Source organism: Dysidea avara, chromosome 2 (assembly GCF_963678975.1).
Source record: "Dysidea avara chromosome 2, odDysAvar1.4, whole genome shotgun sequence".
NCBI classification, from domain to species: Eukaryota; Metazoa; Porifera; class Demospongiae; order Dictyoceratida; family Dysideidae; genus Dysidea; species Dysidea avara.
In genome coordinates, this window is record NC_089273.1 from 39,322,192 (window position 1) to 39,345,640 (window position 23,449).

The window sequence follows — 23,449 nt, forward strand, 5'->3', positions numbered from 1 at the left end:
AGCTTAAAATTTCTATACTTGTAGAGAGTACAGCTACAAACAAGTCATCCAATAGAGAATTCAACTACAAACAAATCACCCTGTGGAGAGTTCATACAAACAAGCAACCGTGTAGAAAGATCAGCTAGAATCAAGTCACCTCGACTCACCTGTAGAGAGTTCAGCTACAAACAGGTCACCCAGTGGAAAGTCCCACTACAAACAATTTGCCCAGTAGAGAGTTCAGCACTCTAGCTACTCTGGCCATCATGCCATAATGTGTTACCATCCATCCATGCCAGTTGCAATATTCTTCAAACATTCCAAGTGATATTTACTTACCATATGTTACCCGGTCTGTGAAAAGGGGTCTTATAGCCTTTCCAAATTGTCAAGTTTGACTAATTATAACTCCTCGTGTTTTCAACCTATCATCTTCATATTACACCAAGCCATAGTGCTATGTTAGGGGTATAAGGGGACCCAAGTTCAGGGTGATACCACATTCACAAGTCAAGTTACAGATTGTCAAGTGCATGCAATTGAAAGGGCTATAAGAACCCTTTTCATAGACCAGGTCACATATTATACAGCACAAAAGTGTGACAAGGGAAAACTTTGATAAATGCATATGGATGAGTAAAAATGCTTCAATATTTGTGTTACAGAAAAACTCAAGAAGAACTTTGACGAATTACAAGTGAATTGACAAACCTTTTCCTGACTAACTTTTGTGCTATAGTATTGGATCCTTAGGATTGCATAACCTGTGGTCCCTGAGAGGAACAGTCATCTCTTTCAAGCATGGTCTAAAATCCCCCAACAAATTGTGTCATAATTATGGCAAACTGTTTATACTTTTTGCTTAAAATGTTTTGATGGTCCTGAATAAAAATAAAATCTCAAGTATTAATTATAAATATGTGCTACTATCTCTGTAGACAGGAAATTTTAACCTCAAAAGTCAATTGTTTAGATATGTGATTTCTCAAATTTTAATTTATCAAAGCTGATTAATTGTGAATGTGTCAAATTTTACTTTCATCAATATCTGTTGTATGGTATGAGAAATTGTGATGGTGGCTTATAAAGCATTTAAAATTGACACAGAATTTGGAATCCCAGGCCGTATGGCTTAGCTACATATTATAGGCAATTGCCTAAATTGAAATTTGGCTGGGATCAAGTCATCGTCAGATCTTTTGCATTACTTGATCAAAACTTTAATGTCCAAACTCTGACTCTCTGTACAGGATTTCAGTAACTGTCTGTAAATCACTACAGAGAAAGAGTACATAATTAACAAGCCTTTATGTGTTTTTATGACAAATGCTAAAGTTGAAATACACCTTTCTGAGTTAATTATGTTAGCATCAATGATATTAACTTTGCTTAAATTCTATGTACAAATACTATTTTGTCTCTTAAACAGCACAGGTTTAGGGATTTGTACAGTAGCTAGTAGTCTAGAAATAATAAACTTACAGCTAGCTACATAGCACTGCGATAATGATCTCATGTGGATAGATGTACTAATTGTACTCGCTGTTCGTTATCTTCTCCACATTGATCATGAAGTTTAATTGAAATAATAACAATTAAATTATATTAGGCCTGTGCACTCTAGCATCATGCCATATGCATTACCATCCATCCATGCTAGTCACAATAATCTTCAACAGTGGTTCAAACAGTACACATTTTATCATAGCTACAGTACAAAAGTTTGACAAGAGAAAAATTGGATAACCAAGGATTTTGACGAGTCAAAATGCTTCAATATTAGTATTACATAATAGTTTATGAATAACTCAAGATGGAATTCAAAAATTCAAATTGTAAGTGAATTGTCAAAACTTTGTGTTTTTGTAATATAGAGGAACAGTCGTCTCTTCAAAGAATGAAATAAATCCCCCCAAAAAGTGCCACAATTATGGCAAACTGATTATACATGTACATTTTTGCTAAAAATGTTTTTATGGACCAATATAAAAATAAATTTAGAAGTGCTAATTATGTGTTGTCATCTATTTATACTGTTGATATTATTTTATTTCCCTATAGTTGGATTTTCATACTAGTGCTTTAACACAGGCATAACCAATGTAGCAATTATTAAACAACTCTGTGTTATATAGATAGGTATAAACAGTAGACCCAGGGACCAAGGATCCAAGGACCCAGGGACCCAAGGATCCATCAGTATGTATACTCTACATTTTCTGGAATTTTTCAGAATTTTACATACTTTATAATGTTTTACATTCTATCCTTGTACTAGATACCTTTGCAAGTCACAGTACCTAGTCTCAAATAGCCTAGATCACTCTTTCTCTGTCCTGCAATCATGGCGGTTCCTTGTACAATGGCTAGAAATTATAAGTGCCTTGTAGGCCAGTTATTCTTCATTCCTTTAATAACTGTAGTATTAATCAAGGGCTTGTTCCTAACAGGTCATTGGCTTCATGTGTTACATGGTACAAAGTCTGTTTATCAAGCTGCTGGTGTACCTTGCAGTAATCGCTTCACTGAAGCTATTTTCCTGTGCACTGAACTTTGTTAACTGGTGAAATAATGGGTGGGCTAGCGTGGTCTTTGTGCAACATGAGTAGCCTACTGCAGGCGATTTTCAGAGGTGCTAGCTATTTCTAATTGAACTAAACACAGTATGAACAACTGCAATGAACAGAAACAAGTGGAGTAGAGGTGTCTAGTAAAAGTACACAGAATGTATAAAAGTAATCCCTTCCTTTCACTCAGCACATGTTTTGATGTAATTATAAGGTGATAGTACATCATACAGCACACTTGCATTAAATCTTAAATCATCATAAGACATGTGCCAATTTACATAGCTAGTCTTTCATTTTGAATTGATGCTTTATTGATGCTCGCTTTGCTGGAAGACTTCTCCAAGCATTTGAGCATAGATTGGATAACAATAGACTTTTTCTCAATTTCAAGCATGCTTAATCTTTAACAGGTTGTAGGAACAGTCGCCCTGCAGACCTTCAGCAATTGTGCTGTAAGGCCTTACAAATAAAATAAACTGCACCCCTACTGCTGTAAAGCACATGATTCTAGTGATAGTTGGTATAATATAGATGATATATTATACAGTCTCTATCTTAGAGCATTTTGCCAACTAGTTACATTTACACATCACGTGTGCAAATTTTTTAATGTGATGCTACTGTAGCATACTTGCAGTATCAAAATAGAGTGTAGCTAACCTATAGTTGTATAGTTTGTGTCAACAAAATTAATGTAAATCAAAATTTTACAAGTTACCAAGTTCAAATATTGTAGCTACAAACACAGCTGTTAGTATGCTATAATTATCAACTGTTAAACTTCAGTCTTAGCCAACCACAGTTTTTAATACACTTCAACTAGTATGTACTCAATCTGATAACTTTCATTGGTATTTTCACGATGCATATCGAAGTACAGGCCTTTGTCTATATCCAGTTTATAGGAATATTGAGCTATAGCAATGTGTCCTTCATCATGTTCTGTGTGGCAGGAACCCCACTTCTCAGTTGGTTTAATATGCATCTTTACTTCACTGGAGTAGCTTTGTGCACCTGTTGCTCTGGGAACACCAGAATTAGATCTTGAGATGCTAGTAATCCTATCATCAGTGCTTAACCCTTCAACACGATAGCAGGGTGCAGCACTATAGTGATTGTTGTCAGGTGTAATAAAGCCAACAAAGGTTTTTCCATCACTTATCCCAAAATAAGGATCGTGGTCATTGGCATCAGCATATATGGTATCCATTGCAACAGTAATCGTTACAGTAACATCATCTTCCTTAGACAAAGTTTTCGGTGGTACCAGCTGAACTCTTATAAGGCGTTGATAACTGATGCCACCAGAAGGGAAATCAAGGGAATCAGGACGCACAGTATATGATCCAGATATTTCAGCATGTTTGCTTAACCAGTAAGGGGTCATCAGTTGATGATAATATGCTGCCTAAACATTAGTAATAAACTTGCATAGGAAAGTATATACAAATAGCTAGACATTTTCAGTTACCTTATCATCAGCTTTAGCATATGAACAAGTTACCATCAACAACACTGTAGTAATAGCCACCTTTAACATCTTGTGGAGTAAAGGGAGACCTTAGCAGTTGGAAAGACTGACTTATGTAATTTTGGATTGCAACTTTTATAAGCATAGGATGTGTGTGGGCACATGCAGCTAGATTATTAGTTTGGATTATTAATAATTTATTTCCTTTTGACACAAGCTTTATAAATAAATATGTGACATGAATACTATTTTATATTATGAGAGACTTCTGAATTATAATTTTCAGTTGTAAGTACTAAGCACATTGTCACATACTACTACATAACACATTAATTGTACACATCAATGTATATGTACAGCATGAGATGAAACAGTTTAGTTAGTGAAGATATATATGATGTAGCAATGATATTATTACTTCATTAGTACATTCCATAGAAGAAACTTTAAAAATGTCAGTAGCTTTTGATCCATAGTCAGTAGTTTGATAATCATGTTGTGCACACCCTAGGTAATGTGTAGTTTATATACTGTAGCAAATTGTGTAACAATGCCTGAAAATAGCTAGTGTATTACATAAAAGCGTGTAACACACTGACTTGCCGGCAGTTACCACATAATCTGCTGCACTATAAAGGCAAGTGCAATAAACAATTAGAATTTTTACATTTGAATAGGGATCATATAGAAATATATAAAGCAATGAAACAAGGGAGATCATCAACCCTTGCAGCTATAATTACTAGAGGATGTTCAATTCCTACTTCAGCTATATCAGCTTAGTAGAACCATGAATGAAATAGGGTTAAAAATGTCCATTAACATAGCTGCAGATGTGGATGACCTCCCTTGTTTCATCTTTCGTTGTTTTATGATCTGTAAAATTTCTTATTAATTTTCCTTGCACTTCAGTATCTCTACTTTTTTGAAATAAAACAATTTATTACATTGCATACCTCATCATAGGTGTCAGACACATTACAAAAGTTCATTGAGTGACTAAACATGCACCCCAACTATCAATAATTATTGAAAAGTGATGTGACCATTCCATTTCATTTTTAGCTATGTTTTATCTGTTGTCCAGCATTAAAAACAATGAACAGTACAAGAATTAAGCACCTCTGCATTCAATCCAGTTGCAACAGAAATTATGACTGAACAAATGCTGACTAATGGCAACTATCAATTAGTAAAATGTGAAGTGGTGATTTCGTTTAAGATAAATAAAATTTAATACAAACATTTGGGTGGTGTTATGAGCTCTGTTATACAGGAAAAGTGAAGCTTACTTTTTGGTGATATTTTTAGGCAATTGCAAGAAAGCTGAAACCTCCATCATCCCTATTGTAAGGTATTACCATTATTGTATGATAGGTAAAGGGATGATGGTTTGCAATTATATACTGTACAATCTAAGGCATGGTCTCCTATAAAATCACTTGTGCACAATAAAATACCATTTTAAGGGGGAAAAAACTGAAATTGCTGTATGCTAAGATTTTTTTAAATGCAGGAAATGTGGGTATTGTTATTATGAAGTAAGTTATTACAAAAGTACTAAAAATACCTGTATTGTGGTGAGATATGACCAGCTTTTGCAATAGAGCACACGTTGGTTTTGCATTCACTTTTCCTGTACCCAAAATACAATTTTCACAGGGCCATGCCCAAGATTGCACACGTCTCAGTGAAGAGGTAAAACAACTGTCAATGGCACTCATGTAATGAAATACACAGCAATAATGATAAGAAAATCAATAAATTTTGAATGTAGGAGTCAACTGGCTTAATGTCTACATAAACATATACACACAAGTACAAGGAAAAAATTAATTAGGAATTTTAAGTTTGATTTGGGATAATAGAAAAATGTAGGGAAACAAAGGAGGTCACCATGATCCCTAATTGAACTTAACTTTCCAAATTTTTCCCTATACTTGTTTTTTTACTTTTTTGTAACATCATTATGATTAGTAAACCAGCACATAACACACCATAGTTAATGTTTTTGTCTGAGCACACACCCCAGCTATCAATCACTAACTCAAAATTGAAGTGGTTAATACATTTTGCTTTCAGCTATGTTCAACCCATTACACAGTCCTCAGGGGTGGCACTCCTTGATTAGAGATTATAGGTACTCTGTAGCATAATCTCATGTGTCAAGTTTTTCTATAAAGTCTGTCAGCCCAATACTGAAGTAGCTTTCAAATTAAATGATGACATACAGGAAAATTCAATTGCTACAAAAGTGAATATTATTGAAGAAAATCTGTCTAAAATTTTCACTGACCTTAACTCACACCTCAAACAGTTCAATAAACAATTCAAGGACTACACCACGGCTACCCAGTCAATGGCTTTACAAAGCACGGGGGAACCAACACTAGCAGAGACTCTCAGACTATTACAAACAGCCAGCTTAAGCTTCCTATTAACAAAATAGCAGCTGTGTCTGACAATTCTGCAGATCGTAAATTCAATGTCGTGGTTTATGGCATCAACGAGAATCCCAGTGGCACTCCAATGAGTGCTTGTACCAAGTCAGACATTGATTCTTGTGTCCACATAGTGAAGAAAGCAAATAATGACATCACTGAACATTCTATTAGGGACTGCTTACATCTGGGAATGTTCAACTTGTCATGACTAGAACTAAACCAAGATCTTTACTTGTGAAATTATCTCACGCTTTTGACGTAAACACATCTTATACAATAGATCTAAAATCCTTGAAGGCATGCAAATCAAACCTGGCCTGAGAGAGCAATTACTACTAAAGGAACATTGTAGCTTGATTAGTTCAGGAACTGATAGAAAACGCATTAAAATTAGTGGTGATAAACACTATATATGGTGAAATGATTGTTGCAACCATTATACCTAAACTCAGAATGAAGCCTCAAATACTTCCAGTAACAATTCCGCAATGGAAGTTGATACATTTACCTCTTGTTTAATGTCTTTTTCTATACCAATTCAAGAAGTATTGTTCCAAAAAATTCCAATCTGTAGTTTACTCAGTCATTTGATCTAATTTGGCTCTCTGACAGTATATTTGGTAATGAAATTTTACCCATCAATTATACTCTGTTTTGTCTTAATCGCCAATCCCATGGTGGTGCAGTTCTCCTCGTAGTCAACAACAAAATATCTTATCAGAAATTGTCTTCACTAGTAAACTTGGAAGCCATATGTGTCAGACTGAATCTACATAATAGTTATACGGATACAATGTGGAGTCTACAGAATTTATAAACCTGAAGGCCCAAGGCTGTAGCGCACGAGTGCAGTGAGGGCGCTACTAAGGGCCTGATACCATTGTATACATTGTATCAGGCCTACTGTATAAAGAAGATGTCTCAAAAAACAATCCCAGTGGACTGAAAGGTAGAAAAATAAACAAATGTGACTGAATTTGACAAAACAAAGTTTCCACACACATCCACTTTTATGACTTTGAAGTACCATAACTCAATGTAGGAGTATGCCATTAGTTTCAAATTTTGATCTGGAATTGTACTGTACTATGCTATGAAAGGACTTTGAGAAAGTTTTAGGCCAATAGCTTGCTGAACAGTCAAGTTACAGTTGGTTAAAGTCAGAAAATTGGATGTGTGTGAAAGCCTTGTTTTGTCAAATTCAGTCACAAATATTGTGACTGAATTTTAGAAAAACGATCCAAATCACACATTAGAAGTTTCGAGATAAACGGTTTTGAAGAATTCAAGCCAGCATAACTCTCCAAGGATAGCAAGCACGCGTATGAAACTTACACCAAAGATGCATCAATCTGTTACCTTTCAGACCACTTCCAGTACTTGTAGCTACTTGTAGAATTTCCCACCAAATATGATAGAAAATCTGAACTGTTGGATGAGCGAAGTAGTATCACGAGTGCTCACAAAGGGGTGGAGGGTGGGCAAGGGTTAGACCTCGAAATGGATGTAGACCACGATTGGAGCCCAGACACGAGATTACAGGGCCGTGCTGCCTCCTTAGTGGTTGATATCAATGGCGGATCCAGGATGGGGCATTTGGGGCAAATGCCCCCCCCCCCCCCCCTCTCCACCTTGTGGAGGAGCCAGCCATGCTTCTGATTAAAACAGCTAGTAAATTTTGTCAGGCCAACCGAGATCAATTTAAAAATTATGAAAATATGCACATTTTACTAGCATTTATTACAAATTCACCTGAGGCCAAAGCGAACCGAAGTCAAACTAACTGTAAAATAGTCACCTAGCACCTTCGTGCGTACTAAGCGCCTTTAAAAATAATTATAGTGTTGCTGTTATTTAAGACATTCAGAGCCTTTTAAACAGTTTTAAGACTTCACAACCATCTGAAAAGGCCAAAATGGCAAATATCAACAATGAGACACCACTAAGAGGTGATTATTAGCTGCTTTTAAAAAAGCAGCACTGAACTATAGAGAACTAGTATATTAAAAATTTTGAATTTAAAAATGAAGTAGGGATCCAAGCGATAAAAATTAGTGAAACAAGAGATGAACAATGGTAGACTAGTTATTACAGCACAGCTCAGTGGGAAATCCCTACTTTGGCAATGAACACAAAATAATTGTTATACCATGCCAAAGTAGGGATTTCCCCTAATAACTACCATTGTTCATCTCTTGTTTCACTACTTTTTATCGCTTGGATCCCTACTTCATATTTAAATTCAAAATTTTTAATGTACTAGTTTGTTTAGTTTTTTCTGTTAAAGCATACAGCTAGTTATAAACGTGTGACTGTTCTATTAGGGTGACTGCTGTATTAGAGTATCTCGAGTCAGCTTGCAAAAGATGTGTGCTTGTCCAAAAGGGCTCGAAAAAGGGTGTGTTCATCGTGGTTTTGACCACACACCTTCAAATTAGTAGGCTGATTCGAGATACTCTAGTCTAATATTCGATCGAAACCACGATGAACACACCTTTTTCCGAGCCCTTTTTGGACAAGCACACAGCTAGCGTAAAAGGGGCGTGGTCTCAATCCATAGATCGATATACGTAGAATAAAGAACGGGCGTGATTTTGTGGCCTATCGTGGAGTACTGGTACCTCCGTAGCTACAGTAGCGTATTCTAAGCACCTTAAATAATTTTGTGGCGTCTATTATGCTGCTTAAAGAAAGTGTTGATATGGAAAATTAACGCCTCGATATGGTTTCGTTGGACGAAGAAGAAGACAAGCAGCCTGATTGAAGATAAAAGAAAAGACAAGGCGCACAGGGCGTACACTAGTCGGAACCCCAAAAGGCACATCCTACCGGTGGGCTTGTTGTTGTAGCGTAATATGGTGACCGTGCGCTGCTTCGTTTGGGCTCTAGGCTTGCGAATGTGGTCAGTGAGTGAGGAAGTTGTGCTAAATTTGGGAGATTTTGGCGATTTTTAAAAATTTTATATCGGCCACCTGTAAGTGTTTCGTTATATTTAATGCTGTTTTATGTATTATATGGACTAGTACTATTCCGTAAAGGTGGCTTTCGTCTCGTAAGATATCTCTAGGGTGATTTTTAAAGGCGGAAAAATTGGCGGCGCGCGAAACATTCACCACGATCCCTACTATTATTTTTTATTATTTATTATTTTTTAATTAGCAAAGCCCACCAGGGGCAACACGCTAATGTTCATTACAAGTACATACAATACCAATCAGATTGTTCTTAAAAGTGTCAATGTCAATCTTGTCAATATCAGAGATAGGTAGTTGGTTCCATTGAATAATTGTTCGTGGTAAGAAAGAGTATTTGTAAACATCGATTCTTGTTGGTAAGTGAAATAGCTTGAGGGGGTGGTTGGAACGAGTGTATGATACTGGAACTGATAGAGGTATACAATGATCAGGTATGACTATTAACCTTCTCAAAATTTTAAATAGCAAAGTAAGTCGAGTCATTGTCCTTCTGTCTTGGAGACTAGGCCATTCAAGCTATGTCAGCATATCTGTTATACTGTCGTGTTGTTGCTCACTAGATCTGAACCACGGTTTGTTCAGAACAAAACGAGCAGCCCGATGCTGGATCATTTCAAGTTTGTATATACTTGTATTGTTGTAGGGATCCCAGATGGCTGAACAATACTCAATGGATGGTAGTAGTAGTTGTTTGTATAGGTGGTCTTTAATTTCTATTGGTGCAGTGTGCAAGATCCTTTTTAGGAAGCCAAGAAGTTGGTTAGCCTTGCTGCAAATATAGTTGATATGGGGGTTCCAGGATAATCTGTGATGAAGACGGATACCTAGATAGTTATGTTCCAATACTGTATTGAGTGGAATGTTGGACATTTTGTACGTAAAGCTACTTTTGTTGTGATGTAATGTTATTTGTAAAATGTTACATTTAGGAATATTGAACTCCATCAGCCAGTCGCTTGCCCATTTGGTTAAAGAATTTAAATCATTCTGCAGAATGTGATGGTCATTTGGTGTTGCTATAACTTTGTAGAGTAATATATCATCTGCAAACAGTCGTATTTCACTTTTGATGTTCAAAGCAATGTCATTGATATAAATTAAGAACAGTACAGGGCCAAGTACAGACCCCTGAGGGACACCAGATGTCACTTCACAAATAGATGATTTGGAGCCTTCCACTACAACTTGTTGTGTTCGACCGTGGAGAAATGATTTCAGCCAATGTAACATGTTCCCTCTAATTCCATAATATTCTAATTTGTATAGGAGTCTTGAATGTGCTACTTTATCGAATGCTTTGGAGAAGTCTAATATTGCAGCATCAACTTGGTGGTTGTTGTCCATGTGTTTAGTAATATCATCAATGGTAATGAATAGTTGAGACTCACAGGAGTGTTTGGATCTGAAACCAAACTGGTTTTCTGATAGGATGTTGTGGTCCTCTAAATGCTTCATAATTTGGCTTACTAAAATATGTTCCATTGTTTTGCAGACTACAGATGTGAGTGAAATAGGACGATAGTTTCTTGGGTCAGATTTTGTGCCTTTTTTAAATATTGGAGTAACATAGGCATGTTTCCATTCCGATGGAACAGTACCAGACTCTAATGATTGTTTAAAGATATGAGTTAATATAGGAGAGATTTCGGTTGCTGTAGTTTTCAGTACGTATGGATGAATGGAATCTGGTCCAGGAGATTTGGATGAATCACAGTTGGCTAATAAGTTGTAGACTCCTTGTTCAGTAATCTCAAACATTGGCAAAGATGGAAATAGAGATGGACCTTTATCAGGGATGGTGGAGGTATCCTCAGTTGTAAATACAGATTTAAAATGTTGGTTTAAGATGTTGGCTTTATCGAATGGATCTGTCACGGTATGGCTACTTTGTGGATCTTTTAAGGTGCTAATGCCACAGTTTCCTTGTTTTCGAGTTTTTAAGTAATGCCACAATGGCTTTTTATTATTGGATGCTGAAATCAGGTTTGTTACATAAGATTTGTGTTGATGTTTAAGTTTATGATCCACCTCCTTCTGCAATGATTTATATTCTAACGAATCGTTTTCACGATGGTGGTGCCGGGCTCGGTTGTATACTCTGCTTTTTTCGTATTAATCGCTTTAAGGTAGTAGACATCCATGGTAAATGAGTCCTTGTGCTTAATAATTTGGTAGGAGTATGATCCTTAATGATTTGTTGTAGGTTTTGTGCAAAGAACATCCAGTTTTCATCTAGGTTTTGAGGTGTAGAGTTATTTAACTCAAAGTAAATATGTGATAGTTCTGACAGTTTTTCTCTGATTGTATCCCAGTCAGCTGACTTGTAGAGGTAGATGGTCCGGGGATGTTGTTTAATCATACGTGTCGGAGTTTGGATAGATAATATGACTGCATCATGATCACTAAAACCAGGAACTGGCTCGCAAGATAACACAGAATCTGGGTGAGTGGTGAAGCATAAATCTAATGTATTGTTACGTCTAGTTGGAAAAGTGACTAGTTGAGACATCTGGGTGTCTTCAGCTACAGTAATGAGTTTTTCACGAAAGTGACATGGCACATATGACTCTGTTAGAGTACCGTGTTCCCAGTCAATGCCTGGGCAGTTGAAGTCACCACCAAGAATGACTCGGATACGAGGGTATTTCTGCTTTATTGCATTTACAGAGGATTGCAAGTCATCAAGTACTGTGTCAGTTGAGTGGGGAGGACAATAAAAAGAACCAACGATTACATCATTGTTCATGCCAACATGAACATACGTCCACACAATTTCAATAGGTGAGTCAGTATCTATTTGTGAGGAGTGAACAGTGTTCTTGACTGAAACAAATACACCGCCACCATAGTTGTTTCTGTCTTTCCTGTAAGTATGAAAGTTGTTTGGAAATATTTCTGAATTTTGAATAGTTTCAGTAAGGTGCGACTCTGTTCCTATAACAATGTCAATGTCATTGTTGATTAAAAAGGTTTCAAGCTGGACTTGTTTGTTCACAACACTACAAAAATTTGCAATAGATAGTTTTAAATCACTTAAAATTACTGTATTAGAGTTTGTAGAAGCAGGGAGTCAGGAGGACTCCATGCTTGTAGTGGGAGCATTGACAGTTGGTTGAACAGATTTTGACATGAACTCTAATTTATTACCATCTGTGCTTACTTTGCAGTGGAGCTTGTTGTTTACATACAGGGAATCATTTCTCATTTTAATATTTCTTCGCTCAGTGCCATTATCAATTAAAGATCTTCTTTCTTTGAGTAGTAGGCGTTCTTTTTGGCGTTCAAATGGAGTCAGGTCTGGTTTTATGTATATAGGAGCTTCTAGTTTGTTCTTTGAGCTTAAAATGTCAAGTGCCACATTTGAACGAAGGAATTTGATAAGTAAGGGTCTTGGACGCTGGCTTTTGTGATCGTATTTTCCAAGACGATAGAGGTCTTTTATATCATTTGACTCAATTCATTGTCAGCTTTGGACATAGCATCAATTACATTTTCCAAGTCTTGCTTTGTGCGGAGTTGGCGATTGGTTTTCTGAGGGCACTCAGGAATGCCATACACTACAACATTGAATTTTCCCTCAGCATTGTCCATGCTTTGGTTAAGGATTTCGTGTGTTTCTTTAGCTGTAGTGTTTGAAGGAACAGATGTTTGAGACTTTGATGTCTGCAGTAACTGTTGAGTAGCATCTATCTTGCGCTTTAAATCAAAGAGACAGGTTTGGAGTTCAGTAATCGTTGACATTAAGTTCTCTATTTCGGCTTTGTGTGCTTGTAATTCACAGTACAGACAAAAGAATGTCTGGTCTTCTCCAGCTTCACCAAGTACAGCAAGGGTCGCTGCTGATAAGCCCGCGCATCTGCGATGGATCCAGGCGTCACAATAGCCTTCACAGTAGATGGAATCGTCACCCTTTCTGTGCTTAGTGGGCTCTTTGATAGTTTCATCACATATAGGACAAGTAGTGTTTCTTTTAGACTTTTTCCACATTGATTAGAGCCTTCTTTGGACCTAGGACGCTTTAGAGATAATAATTTTGGACTCTGGGGAGTTGAAATGGCATCTGACGACATTTCTCTGCTCACAAAATGACGAGACAACTTCAAGATTCGCTGTGAGAGTTGTAGCTTCTTTCTTCTCTAGTTTCACAACGAATTTCACGATAAGTTTAAGGAGAGGAATAAAATCACTACGCATACCACAATCGAAGATATTAGTCCTACTTAAACGGTACACTTGATATGGTTCTCCCCATGCATGCAACCACCTACAACTTACCCTGTTTGTTCCCCTCCCCTAGCCAGCTCCTGGATCCGCCCCTGTGATATGTAGTAGAATCCACAGGAAAACGTCTGGCCAACATTGTGGTGTAGTTGCTGTGCATTATTAAGAATCAGAAGTGATCACGTGTCGCTGCCTCGTGTTTGTAGTCGAGTCTTCGGAAATGGGTTTAATGGCTTGTTATTAAATCGACTACATAGTCCTTCGAGCCGGAGTGAGAACTAGTGACAGCCGACGTATTGACGAGTCAGAAGAGAGATCCACCGAGTACCGTCACTAGCCAGACGTTTCTTAACCACAAACGTGAACACCTTGGTACCGGGTTATATGGTACCACCTCAGGCTAGTGAATTGTGTGTTTTGGACGTGTATTTCGTTGTTTTTCTCTTCTAGATAATCAGATACGAACCTAGGATAGCTACAGCAGTGGGAATTAATTAGAACAATTATCAGATTCCCAGTTGACGGACTCGACCGTAGTAGCAGACCCCACAGACAATGTCCGAAGCCCTCGCAAGAACTAAGAAGGTGCGAGCAGGCCATAAATCGTCTGCTACAAGGTTTATGCGCCGACTGGAAGGGGAGTGTGCTATCGACGATGGACCATCGCTCGACTGACTAAGGCAATGTAAGCTTTCATTAACTGAAAAGTTAGATAAGCTACGTAGGTTAGATGAGGAGATCCTCGCAATAATAGAGAATGACAATATAGAAGACGAAATAGAACAAGCGGATCAATTTATAGAGCGGATCCAGCAGTTTGTTTTTCGTTTAGAACGCCAAATTAGTGCGAAGGAATCTAGTTCTATTATTCCTCCATCTACACTTAGTGTCTCACCGACCAGTACTACACATAGTGTCTCACGGACCAGTACTACTACAACAGATTTGGACCCTATTTCTGGTGGTGATGTAGTCACAACCACCAATGCACCTCCACCCACTGAGCATACGGTAACAACAGTTGACTCTGGTGCAACCACTGTCGTAACTAGTGCTGTCCTTGCACCAGTCACTCACCATGAAGTTACCGAGGCAAGTAGCTCCAAAGTCAAGCTTCCAAAACTTGAATCGAAAAGGTTCAATGGAAACCTTACGAAGTGGGAGATTTTCTGGAGCTCCTTTGAATCCTCAATCCACCTGAATCCAACCTTGACTACTGTAGACAAGTTCCAGTATTTGTCGTCACTGTTAGAAGGTCCTGCTTATGCAGCTATAGCTGGATTAAAGATAACTGGACCCAATTATGCTCAGGCTATCGATACCCTGACCAAGAGGTTTGGTAACAAATCGTTAATCATAGCCCGACACATGGACACCTTGCTGGAACTGGAGTCAGTAACATCAAGGCTTTACGACGTTTATACGATAAAACTGAGTTTCAAGTATGCAGCTTAAAGTCACTAAATGTACCACTTGACTCTTATGGTAACTTATTTTCTTCACTATTCATGAATAGACTACCACAAGAATTTCGTTTGATTGTCAGTAGGGAGGTTGGTGAAGATGAATGGCGTGTTGATCAGATAATGGAAATAGTTGGGAAAGAAATTAGTGCTCGGGAGAGAGCGTTTATTCAACTGGGTTCACATGCACATGGAACAGGTTCAGGACCATCCACCATCACAGCAATGATGGCTGGCGATGGTAAGCCAAGGTGTTGTTATTGCCGACAGACTCACTCCTTGGTATCATGCAAGATTGTCACAGATGTCACACAGAGGAAAGCTATCTTGAGGAAAGCTGGAAGATGCTTTATTTGCCTGAAAAGGCACCATATGAGTCGAGACTATCGCTCACTGATTTCATGCTCCCTCTATAGTGGCCGACATCACACTAGCCTCTGTAAAGGCCATGATAGCAAACCTCAGTCTGTAGACAACCGTACCCAATTCAGTATTCCTTCCAGTCGACCTCCACCAACCTCAGAAGTCCAAACCTCTTCAACCACCACAGGGTTATATTGTGTTAATGCCGACACGCCGGTATTGCAGACAGCCCAGGAATATATTCACAAGCTAGATAATCCAGCCTGTGGGATGAACATCAGACTCATGTTTGACGGGGGGAGTCAACGATCTTATATTACTGAGAGAGTCAAGGAAGCACTGGGGTTGGTGGCAGGACAAACTGAAGTGGTCAACACCAGAACATTCGGGTCAGAGACCACCAGGGCGCAAACTGCAGAGCTTGTTTTAGCAGCTATCATGCTCAAGGAGGGAAGTCATATTTGTTTTCTGTTTCAACTGTGCCTCTTATACGTATATGCGAGCCGCTATCCTGTCAACCAGTTACATACACTAAGCAGCACTATAGTCATCTTTCGAACCTCGAGTTAGCAGACTTTTCCAGGGTCAGAGATGAGCTTCAGATTGATGCCTTGATTGGCTCAGATCATTATTGGCAATTAGTGACTGGGAAGGTCATACACGGAGACAGTGGACCTACTGCAATTCATACTCATCTGGGATGGGTACTATCTGGTCCTGTTGGTGGCACCTTTGCTAGTAATCACTCTTATCTACCTATCAGTCACTCACTTCATACCAGCGTAACTTATCCCTCTGATTCACGTAGCTCGTTGGATGATTCCCTCAAGGTATTTTGGGAGCTGGAGTCGCTAGGCATTAAACAGAACGAGCCCTCAGTTTACGAAGAATTTAAGAATACCATTGAATTGAATAATGGTCATTATGAAGTCAGTGAGGCCATTACAGAAGAAGCTGCCTAGCAACTTTGGACTAGCCAAGAGACAACTTGAGGGGCTAATGACCAGACTCCGTCATAATCCAGAAGTCAGAAGGGAATATCATGCAGTCATACAAGACCAGTTGCGGCAAGGCATTATTGAGAAGGTTGCTGATGAGCCACTGAATATTGAAGAACATGTGCACTATCTTTCCCATCATGCGGTTGTCCACAAAGACAAGCAAACAAGTAAATTACAGATAGTATATGATGCTTCAGCACGATCTGGAGGCCCCTCTTTAAACAACTGTCTATTTTCTGGGCCCAAGTTTGACCAGAACATTCTGGACATTATCATTAGATTCTGGACCTTTAGAATAGCGCTGATTGCTGATGTAGAGAAGGCATTTCTGATGGTGTCAGTTCGTAAGGAGGACCGGAACGCCCTATGATTCCTGTGGGTAGATGACGTAGAGAAGTCATCAGCAGTCATCCAAGAGATGAGATTTACCAGAGTGGTATTTGGGGTATCCTCGAGTCCCTTTCTTCTTAATGCAACCATCAGCCATCACCTGGACAAGTATCAAGATAAGCTTCCACATCTAGTGCACACACTGAAGCATTCTATGTATGTCGATGATCTAACATGTGGTGCAGATAGTGAGGATGAGGCCTATCAGCTCTATGCTGTTTCCACTAGATTGTTCGCAGAAGGGGGCTTCAACCTTAGGAAATTTGTGACAAACTCTGTCCTCTTACAGGAGAAGATCATCGAACATAGAGAGAATCCAGGTCATCCCCAGCCTGTGGCGACCAGTAGTAGTAATGTTGTTGAAGAGAACACTACCTACACTAGCACACTTTTTAGCAAGGAAACATCTGACAGTCAGAAGATCCTAGGAGTCAGTTGGAACCCAGTCAGTGATACGTTAATATTTGACATCATCACAATAGCCAATTCATTAAGAACATTGGAACCAACTAAGAGGAATGTAGTGGGCTTCTTCTCACGGGTTAACAATCCGCTGGGATTCCTGTCCCCAGTGACAATCACCCTGAAAGTTTTCTTTCAAGAGTTATTTAAGGCCAAGGTAGACTGGGATGAACCTCTCCCAAGTGAGTTGTTGTGTAAATGGAAGTGTTTAGTGTCAAACTTTGAAAGTGTAGTCATATCTGTACCAAGGTGTTACATTACGACAGGCACTGTTGAAGATTGTGTTTTGTATGGCTTTTGTGATGCTTCCAAGTTAGCCTATGCTGCTGTTGTGTATATGTATGACACTGTTTTGGGTTCAGTACAATTTGTTGTGTCTAAAACAAGGGTGGCCCCACTTGTCCAGATGACTATACCTAGGCTAGAGTTATTGTCTTGCCTTCTACTTGCAAGGCTCATAATACACGTCAGATCGGCACTTGAGGCAATAGTCAGGGCTCAGATTGGCCTGTGTTTTACAGACTCTAAGGTTGCATTGTTCTGGGTCCAGGGTGAAAGCAAAGAATGGAAACAATTTGTGCACAACTGTGTTACAGAAATCCATAAGCTTGTGCCAGTCCCACATGTGTCCCACTGTCCAGGAAAGGACAACCCAGCTGATCTTCCTTCACGTGGTATCTCCCCTAGAGAACTGGAATGTAATCAGGCTTGGCTACATGGCCCACAGTGGTTGCCTAAGATGTCATTGAAGCAACAGAGAAAAGAGATTGACATGCCAGTGGAATGTGCAGCAGAACTGAAGGGGAAAGACATCATCATCAGCCATAGCCTTGTGGTGTCTACAGCCAGTCCAACTATTGGCACAGTGATCAACTGCCAGCAATTCAGCAAGCTTCAGAGGCTATTGAGGGTAACAGTACATGTACACAAGTTTGTCATGTGTTTTAAGTCCCTCACAAGGTACGGCTGTGCTGTTGACTGGACTGTCACTGCTCAGGACATGGCTAAGGCAGAAATGACTTGGGTTGCAGACTGCCAACGACACTTGATGAATAAACCTAAGTTTGAATTGTGGAAGTCTCAGTTACAGTTATTTTGTGACAAGGATGACACTTGGAGGTGTGGTGGACGGCTAACTAAGGCAGACATTTCTTTCAGCAAGAAGCACCCAATCATATTGCCTAAGCAACATCATTTTGCCATGTTAATAATAGAGCAGGCCCATGAGAGAACTGGGCATGGTGTAGTGAAGGATGTACTAACGGAAGTTCGAACGAAGTACTGGTTTGTCCGTGGCAGACAGTTTGTGCGAAAGATTTTGCATCGGTGTGTGACCTGCTGTAAACTTGAAGGACCCCACTATCAAGCAGTACCCCCTCCCCCACTGCCAGAATACCGTGTAAGAGAGGAACCCCCATTTGCTTACAGTGGTGTTGATTTTGCTGGCCCCCTCTATGTCAAGGCATCAGATGGATCAGAGAACAGTAAAGAGTGGGTCACCTTGTACACTTGTTGTGTTACTCATGCGGTACATTTAGAGTTGGTCCCAGACATGACTGCGCAGACATTTCTTCGATCATTCAAGCGATTTACTTCCAGAAGAGGTGTACCAATACAAATGGTATCGGACAATACGAAAACCTTCGTGTCTGCCGCACAGCTAATTGACAATGTATTGATGAGTCCAGATGAACAGCAATACACTGCAGGCATGAAAATCAAGTGGGTATTCAACCTTGAGAAGACACCGTGGCGGGGCGGCTTCTTCGAAAGAATGGTGCAGTCTGTGAAGCGATGTCTCAAGAAAGCAGTTGGCAAGGCCAAGCTGACTTATGATGAATTGTTGACAGAAGTGGAGGCTATCATTAATTCAAGACCTATTTCTTATTTCTCCAGTGAAGACCTTGAAGAGCCTCTCACACCCTCCCACCTGTTGACTGGACACCGTATTTTAGGACTACCAGATGGATCAGTTGCTGTTGACAATGATGATTTAGACTTTACAATTGATCAACAAGACTTTCAGACTCGAGTGAGTACTCTTAAGCAAGCTCTAGCAGAATTCTGGGATAGATGGCACAATAAATACCTTCTCCAACTGAGGGAGAGATGCTTGCAAACAGACACTGGTGGTGTTCCCAGAGCACCCATTCCGGGTGAAGTGGTATTGATTCAGGATGAAAATCAGCCACGTACTCTGTGGAAACTTGGTAGAGTTAATGATGTCATTGTAGGATCAGATGGACACACACGAGGAGCTACTCTGACAACTGTCGTGAACGGCAAACAATCTACCCTTAGACATCCTATTTCCTGTTTGTATCTGCTAGAAGTTGATCCGAACGTTAACTTACAGAAGACAATTCCTGATGCGGAGGCTACCCCAGCTGAACAGAGTAAGGAAAGTGCTGGACATACTCGACCCATTAGAGCAGCTGCTGTGAAGGCTAGACAGTGTGTAGGTAACTGGATATCAGAACTAACTGACAGTATATAAAGTATCCATTATATTATGTTGTACTTAGCAATTTATTAGCTACCGTTTAAGTTGACTGATGGTCAACGGGGGGAGTGTGGTGTAATTGCTGTGCATTATTAAGAATCAGAAGTGATCACGTGTCGCTGCCTCGTGTTCATAGTCGAGTTGTCAGTGATAGATTTAATGACTTGTTATTAAATTGACTACAAACATTATCAGGCTTTCCACCAGTAAACCACTGATTCTTGCCAAACCAGGTCCTTCACAAGGCATAAAGCCGCCATTCGAGCTCTACACACACCCCAGAAAAGATGTCTGTTGAAACAAGCCTCGAGTAGTTTGAGTGGTACTGAGTGTCAAAACTACTAGTATGATAGTGTATCTATCCGCTGGTGGTGTTAGTTTGATTTTGCCTGATGTGTGATTTGGATCAGTTTTGTAAAATCTGGTCACAAATTGTTATGCACCATGCAAACTTGGAAAGTCCAAAAGGATGTTTTGTTCTACTTTATAAGGTCTACAACAGCCATTGTCCACCTGAATCACCATCTAATAGCTTTTATCTCTAACCACTTAAAAACCCAAGTAAAGATTTGTGGTATTCCACTACACCAGTTGGTCATGTACACTAAATTTAAAAAAAAACAATTGGTAGAATGTGCAAAAGTGCTGGAATAGTGGGATACTATACTAACCACTCACTTAGAGCTACTACTACAACCAGGCTGTACAAACATGATGTGGGTGAACAACAAATAATGGAAAGGACTGGACATCGTAGCAAAGAAGCTGTACGAAGCTACAAGAGAACCTCAACTTACCAACAAGAAAAAGTGTCAAGTATTTTGAACAATGAGAAGAGGCATTGCAGTGCAACAGATAATGTACAACATAAAATGCATGTAAGTACAGGAGCACAGATGCATCATCACCTATCTCTTGAGTGTGCTTCAAATAACTCTGCCCCTGTGTTCAATATATGTGACTGGACCTGCAAAAACAGGGCATGTGGGCACAAACTACACTGTTAAAACAGGGGTGTTTAAACACACCCTTCCAAAGGTGTACTGTAGCACCCACACCCTTTAGAGAGTACATTGACACCCATGGGGTGTTCTATTACACCAAGTTTTGTAAACCTTAGGCAAGAGAGTATTTAAAACACCCTTGGGTGTATTTATACACCCTAAGAGGTGTACATATTTTTCAAGGCATACAGTACATGTAGTCAGGCCAGTTGTAAACTGTTACTTTTACCTCATATATACAAAGCTATACCGATGTACTGTTAATTATTTCCACATAGGTCATCAGAACATTACTCTTAGCTACAACATCAGGATAAATGAAGCATATAATGCATGCACAGTAGGAGTTCGGTATCTGACTTATATTATTTGTGACTGAATTTGACAAAACAAGGCTTCGACGCACAAAGCTTTGTTTAGAGATATGGCAATTTTAAGGAATCATTGTGTAATAACTTCCCAGTGCCTACAGCTGTGCAAACAAAATCTGCACCAATTGTTCATCTGTTCACTAGCTATCACTGAGTGGGTGTATACATTTCTGATACCCAAAATTTGCCCTATTTTGAGCAGCTTTTTTCGAGCGGGTAATAATATCACAGATTGTAGTAATAGGGTGGGAGGGTGGGGGTGGACAGTGGTCTTAATATACGGGTATAAAATGGAGTAAGAAGACGATTGGAATCCAGAGGCCAAGTTTGGGCTCTCCATGGCCCTCCATGGCCCTCAAATTACTCCATATTGACTGAGAACACTATTGGCGAGCTCTCTGTGAAGTCCCAGCTCACTACACACCATTATCACAAAGTCATGGCCATTTAATGGTGCCAATCTCACACTCGTGGCTTTGACAGGGTCGGAAGATAGCTGCTACAGAAACCAGACTTGTCAGTGCTGAAGGAAGTTCAGTGTGAAATATGATAGTGTATTAGACCAGCAATCCATTTCTGGTAAAATCGTAAGTTTGATTTTGTGTGTGTGGAAGCCTTGTTATGTGAAATCCGGTCACATTTATTTTAATTTAGTAACATTGATTACGGTGTATATACACAAAGCAAAAGGTAAAATACAAAAGAATTGTACAGTTCATGTATATGTGATGTATGGATGTGGACTGTTCCTGAATAAAATAGACTAGAGTTTGACACCATCCGACAAGTGGTCTCATCACCTAAAATTTAAACACGATAATGTGCATCATATGTACAATTGTAAGCATTTAAACGTTGATGTTCATCAACCACAAAAATCTTTTTGATCACTACAATCGTCAGCATATCATCAATAACTTCAACAATCACACCAATTCTAAGCTGGTATTTGTCACCATCAACCTTCACCCAGCTACAGCTACAAAAAATTAAAAGATCATAATTATAGTTGTACACCTCAGGAAAAGATTGTAGTGCTTTTGTTTGTGTGTATGTGTGTGTGCATTCTTACGTGCACCTAGCTGGAGGAGTGGGTACATGCAACTCATTGTATTATGGAGGTGTGCTTGCATGCAACTATCTTGATTATAAACCTGAAATCTGTTGAAAAATACTGATTCAACTGTTCTTCAAATGTGGCATCACATACAGCAGAACCTCCAACATAAGCATTGCTATTATGTACTATTATAATGACCATTCATTGTGCTAACCTAGCCCAACCTCCAGGTCAGGTTTCTATGGTAACTGTTTTTCATTCCTATTTAAGTAGCACTGATATAGCCGTGATGCCTCATCGCAAGGGTGTAAGAAAATTACTTGTGGTTAACAAATCTTGATAGAATCAATCAGTAAAACTGCACTGGCCACTATCAGATCCACCACTGGATTGCATGTCCTGCTCATAATCTGTCATATTTTCCATGTAACAATGGTGGTGACTGTCAGACTGGGGTATTGTAGTTGCACTACTGAGTGGAATCAGTGTGTATATGAATACCAGATTACAAATGTACGAAAGTTGTTGTACGTCCGCTGACATTCAGTAATACAAGTAATTTTGAAGGATGGACCATGCGCATGGAAGATTCTGATATGCTTGACGTAGCCTGTTATGTCGAACTTCCTCGCCAAACGTTCAGGTCCGATGCAGTGAACACGTCAAATTTGGGCACGCGCGAATCATTCTAAGACAAGACAACCTGAATAGTTATCAAGACACACGGTAGTGTGTCGTGCGGCCCAAGAAGCCGGAGCGTAACACCCGTGAGTATATTGACAGGAAGAAAGAAAACGCAATTTTCGCACCTCCGTAGCTCTGTGCTTCCTTGATGAAACAAGACGATTTTTGCTGTGGACATGCCCTCCAACTGCAGCACTCAACATTCCAAATTTGAGTGAAATCGCTTCAAGCGTTCCCGAGATATGCGACATCAAAAATTGGCTCAGTTTCTTGGGTTTTTTTTCTTATTATTTTTCTTGTCGTAAACTTACAAAAACTGCTATAAAACGCGAACTCCACCTGCGAGTGCCTTGAAATTTGGCACACAGAAGGGGGATATAAAGGCGCATCTCGGTACTAACTTTGGCTGGAATACGATAAACAGGCAAAGAGTTATGAGCGATTATTGGTGGGGACTATTCTACGGAACGGAACGGAACGGAACG

At 39.3% G+C, this 23,449-nt stretch overlaps 4 protein-coding genes and 1 long non-coding RNA gene across 5 annotated transcripts; 3 read left to right on the forward strand and 2 right to left on the reverse strand.

The window, feature by feature from the left end:
* Positions 1–3,226: 3,226 nt before the first annotated feature.
* On the reverse strand, positions 3,227–4,168 carry LOC136245068 (uncharacterized). The gene is made up of 2 exons (XM_066036579.1): positions 4,024–4,168; positions 3,227–3,960 (listed from the first exon to the last, which is right to left on the reverse strand). Exons 1-2 carry the CDS (start codon positions 4,090–4,092, stop codon positions 3,358–3,360), a joined length of 672 nt encoding a protein of 223 aa, XP_065892651.1. The 5' UTR covers positions 4,093–4,168; the 3' UTR covers positions 3,227–3,357.
* Positions 4,169–9,630: 5,462 nt separating this feature from the next.
* Positions 9,631–10,816, forward strand: LOC136245077 (uncharacterized). The gene is made up of 3 exons (XR_010695733.1): positions 9,631–9,858; positions 9,908–10,315; positions 10,372–10,816. It is a non-coding gene; the product is annotated as an uncharacterized lncRNA (long non-coding RNA).
* Positions 10,817–11,507: 691 nt separating this feature from the next.
* LOC136248079 (uncharacterized) lies at positions 11,508–13,429 on the reverse strand. The gene is made up of 2 exons (XM_066039894.1): positions 12,895–13,429; positions 11,508–12,376 (listed from the first exon to the last, which is right to left on the reverse strand). Exons 1-2 carry the CDS (start codon positions 13,427–13,429, stop codon positions 11,508–11,510), a joined length of 1,404 nt encoding a protein of 467 aa, XP_065895966.1.
* Positions 13,430–13,527: 98 nt separating this feature from the next.
* On the forward strand, positions 13,528–16,860 carry LOC136248081 (uncharacterized). Its single transcript, XM_066039895.1, has 5 exons — positions 13,528–13,553; positions 14,389–15,105; positions 15,180–15,878; positions 16,037–16,319; positions 16,420–16,860. Exons 1-5 carry the CDS (start codon positions 13,528–13,530, stop codon positions 16,858–16,860), a joined length of 2,166 nt encoding a protein of 721 aa, XP_065895967.1.
* A 48-nt stretch (positions 16,861–16,908) lies between these two features.
* Positions 16,909–19,839, forward strand: LOC136248082 (uncharacterized). Its single transcript, XM_066039896.1, has one exon. It carries the CDS (start codon positions 16,909–16,911, stop codon positions 19,837–19,839), a length of 2,931 nt encoding a protein of 976 aa, XP_065895968.1.
* The last annotated feature ends 3,610 nt before the right edge of the window (positions 19,840–23,449 follow it).

Excerpts from the sequence above, each read along its gene's own strand:
- LOC136248079 (XM_066039894.1), bottom strand. The coding sequence starts at position 13,429 with ATGTGGAAAAAGTCTAAAAGAAACACTACTTGTCCTATATGTGATGAA. Across the intron at positions 12,377-12,894 it reads CAAAGCTGACAATGAATTGA|GAACAGAGTCGCACCTTACT; the intron begins GTCAAATGATAT and ends ACATTGTTATAG.
- LOC136248082 (XM_066039896.1), top strand. The coding sequence starts at position 16,909 with ATGAGATTTACCAGAGTGGTATTTGGGGTATCCTCGAGTCCCTTTCTT.
- LOC136248081 (XM_066039895.1), top strand. The coding sequence starts at position 13,528 with ATGACGAGACAACTTCAAGATTCGCT. Across the intron at positions 13,554-14,388 it reads AGACAACTTCAAGATTCGCT|GTTAGATGAGGAGATCCTCG; the intron begins GTGAGAGTTGTA and ends TAAGCTACGTAG. Across the intron at positions 15,106-15,179 it reads ACGATAAAACTGAGTTTCAA|ACTACCACAAGAATTTCGTT; the intron begins GTATGCAGCTTA and ends ATTCATGAATAG.
- LOC136245068 (XM_066036579.1), bottom strand. The coding sequence starts at position 4,092 with ATGTTAAAGGTGGCTATTACTACAGTGTTGTTGATGGTAACTTGTTCA. Across the intron at positions 3,961-4,023 it reads ATGCTAAAGCTGATGATAAG|GCAGCATATTATCATCAACT; the intron begins GTAACTGAAAAT and ends ACTAATGTTTAG.